This window comes from Elephantulus edwardii, unplaced genomic scaffold, assembly GCF_000299155.1.
Source record: "Elephantulus edwardii isolate Elephantulus edwardi_28Jun2011 unplaced genomic scaffold, EleEdw1.0 scaffold00054, whole genome shotgun sequence".
NCBI lineage: Eukaryota > Metazoa > Chordata > Mammalia > Macroscelidea > Macroscelididae > Elephantulus > Elephantulus edwardii.
The window spans coordinates 6465243-6468692 of NW_006399804.1; the positions used below are offsets into that span (position 1 = coordinate 6465243).

Genomic DNA, 3450 nt, shown 5'->3' on the forward strand with positions numbered 1-3450 from the left:
GACAGGTCTTTGGAGAGGGACATCATGCTGGGTAGAGTGGAGGGACAGCGCAGGAGGGGAAGACCCTCTATGAGGTGGATTGATTCAGTGACTGGGGAACTCGGGATGGGTTTGTCAGGGACAATGAGATGGCACAGGATAGAGCACGGTTTAGAGCTGTTGTACATAGGGTCGCTATGAGTTGCAAACGACTCGACGGCACATAACAACAACAACAATGTGTCCCCGGGTGCCCTTGGCAGCATGTAGGTTACATATTATTTTTGAATGACATATAACGGGGGCTCTAACCTCACTAGGAGAAAAAAAATCATCTTGCCACTCCCACAGCAATTACTTATATTTGCTAATTACTTGTATAACAAGCAGTCAGGAAATCAAAAGATGAATTGCATCAAGGACCTCTCCAAAGTACTAAAGAACAATGATGTCAGTCTAGAGATTAAGCTGAGAATGATTGAGGCCATGGTCTTTGCAATTAATTGCTATGCTTCAGAGAGCTGGACAATGATTTAGGATGATAGAAGATGAATTGATGTCTTTGAGTTGTGGTGCTGGAGAAGAATACTGAACATTCCATGGACTGCCAGGAGAACGTCAGTCTTGGGGAGCACAAAAAGTTTTTCCTTAGAGGCAAGGATTCTGAAGCTCTGTCTCACATACTTTGGGCACATGGCCAGGAAGGACCAGTACTTGGAGAAGGACATCATGCTCGGATGGGTGGAGGAACAGACAGTGCAGGAGAGGAAAACCCTGGATGACATGGATTGCCACAGTAATTAGGGCAACGGGATCAGTTGTTTCAGAGTCAGTGAACTGGCTCAGGATTGGGCAGGGTTCAGAGTTATACATAGGGTCGCTGTGAGTCTCAGGTGGCTTGATGTGCAACAACATGCACAGAAGTGTTAACTGAAGGGGTTCTTTCTGTAGTCAATTGCCAATAAGACAGACAGATTGCAATGACTGAACCACTTTATTGCAGATCTGGGAGGACAGAGAGAATCTTTTCAAAAACTTCCTCCTCATCTAAAACGAATTAATTACTTTTACACTTGGGTTAGATGTTACAGTTAAACAGCTCATTGTATAGTTTACATATGACTGAGAAAAACATCTTCAAAGAGTCTATATATGCTAATGCTAATTTGATTCTATATAACTGTGGAAAAATGCCTTCACGAAGGAAAATGCTAATTCAATTATATATAACTAAGAAAAACAATTTCAAAGAAGTGAATACTAATCCAGGAAAGATGCATTTCCTTTCCTATTAAACAAATAATTTAAAGTATTTATATAACAAAAGAAAGAAAAAAAGAGTATTAGGGAAAACAACAAGTTTGGCAGGCTGGAAGCAACTGATAGCAGTTTTATAACTATACCATCTGTTTGAACAATATTGAATGTATTAATAATTACCTCTCTTAAGTATTTATTGAATACATTTTGTGTTAGCCTGATAACGAAAAGGTGAGTGGTTTGGCTGGGAAGATGGGTGGAACAGCTGGATTTTGCAAAGCTGTGTTTTCCGGTTTGGGGTGAGACTTGGTTGTGGCAGTTGCTTGCAACTGGGTGTGGGTTGATTGGATTTGGCCTCCTATTGAAAAAGGCATTTGATTTTTTTTTTGTGTGTGTGTGTGTGGAGTTCCTGAATAAACAGGCTTGGAAGCAGGAGTGGCATCCACTTCCAAAGAAAGCTTGTCTCTGGAAACTCTGTGAACTTAAAGAAAAGATGAAAGTTTTGTGTTCAAGACTTTGTTCATAGGGTCGCTATGGGTCATCTACAACTTAAGGGCACTTAACAACAACAACAAGGTTCTCCTAGGGAGAGAGATAGGCAGTCTCCCTCCATGAAGAAATCTGATGGAGGGCCACTGGGAGTAAGAAGTGACAGTACAGTAGCCGGTGGGTAGTGATACTCAGCCAGCACTATGCTAGCTACTGAAGGTATAGAGAACATGGCAAACATGATAATTGTCCTCATTTTTTTTTCTTTATTTTATTTTAATGAAATTTTACAGAGACTTATGCTTTCCAGTCATTCATTGTTGCACTTTTCTCTCTCCCCTCCCCCCAATTCACTCTTCTTGAAAAGTAAAAGAAAAACTCTTTCATTGTTATGCACTCCCTCCCCCCAAGTCCACTCCACTATGCAGCCTTCATTCTGGACTTCTGTAATGACAATAATACCCAATCATACATCCCTTTTAAACAGTTCTCTCCCTCATCTATTTCAATGCAGTATACATCATTCATCCCCTCCTTCTCTGTCTTCCCTCAACCCAGAAGTCAGTCCCGTTTTACAATGGTGGCCCCATACAATATTTGTCCTTTTATGACTGAGATATTTCATTCAGCATAATGTCATCCAGGGTCATCCATTTTGCATAATATTTCATGAATGCCTTGTTTTTCTTTTTCTTTTCTTTTTTTTTACTAATTTCAATGAACATATACAGAGATTTTGTTTTAAATTTCCATTCATTCATTGTTGCACTTTTCTCCCCGCCCACCGCCCCCCCTCCAGTTCACTCTTCTCCTTGAAAAGTAAAAGAAAAATTCCTTCATTGGTATACAATTCCCCCACAAAACCCCCACTCCCACCAAAGGACAAATACTGTACGATGCCATTGTTGTAGAATGAGGCTGACATCATGGTGGGGCTAAGACTGAGAAAAATTGGATAAATTATGTTTACTGCATTGAAGGCGATGAGGGAGAGAATAGTTTAAAAGTAATATATTTTAGGGCATTATGATTATCATAAGAGTCTGAAATGAGAGTTGCAGAGTGGATAATTGTCCTCATTTAAAGTAAGTTATTGTGAAGTAGGAAGACATAACACAAAGGTGTTTAAATGGCATGAAATAAATAAAGCATGATTTACAGAGAGATTTGTAAGGTGGTACCTTTAGATAGGGTGTTTGGAGGAGACCTTACTGAGTGGATACCTCTGAGTGACAAGAAGACACTTGTAGCCATCAAAGGGAAGGGAGAGCAGCAAATTTCTGAGGGTGACTATGTGCTGAAGATTTTTCAGAAAGAGCTATGAGTGGAATTAAGAGTGAAAAAGGAAATGACAAATAAAATTTGTAAAGATGTAAAGAAGAGTTTGGAAGAGATAATGGAATCCAGGTATCATTTTGTTTCTCTTGTGATGCCAGGTGAGGAAAATAAAGCAATTCTTCTTGAACTTGGAGCAGTGGAACCTTTAACTAAACTGCTCACCCATGAAGACCAAATTGTCAGAAAAAATGCTACTGTGATAGTTGGAATCCTGACTTCAAATAGTAAGTATCAACTTTTTAAAATTATAAAATAATCTCATGTAATGCATTACATTTATTTAAAATTTTAAATTTGTGGGACTTGTCATGATTCCATACAAGAAGGAACAGTTTCAAAACATCAAATACATACAAAAATGCCTCTTAAAATTGGTGATGTTCC

General features: G+C 39.0%; 1 protein-coding gene across 1 annotated transcript in view; it reads left to right on the forward strand.

The window, feature by feature from the left end:
* Positions 1-3450, forward strand: part of ARMC3 (armadillo repeat containing 3) — a 135079-nt gene that overhangs the window by 21317 nt on the left and 110312 nt on the right. The window contains 1 exon segment of the mRNA XM_006903683.1: positions 3165-3290. Coding sequence (XP_006903745.1) covers positions 3165-3290 — 126 coding nt within the window.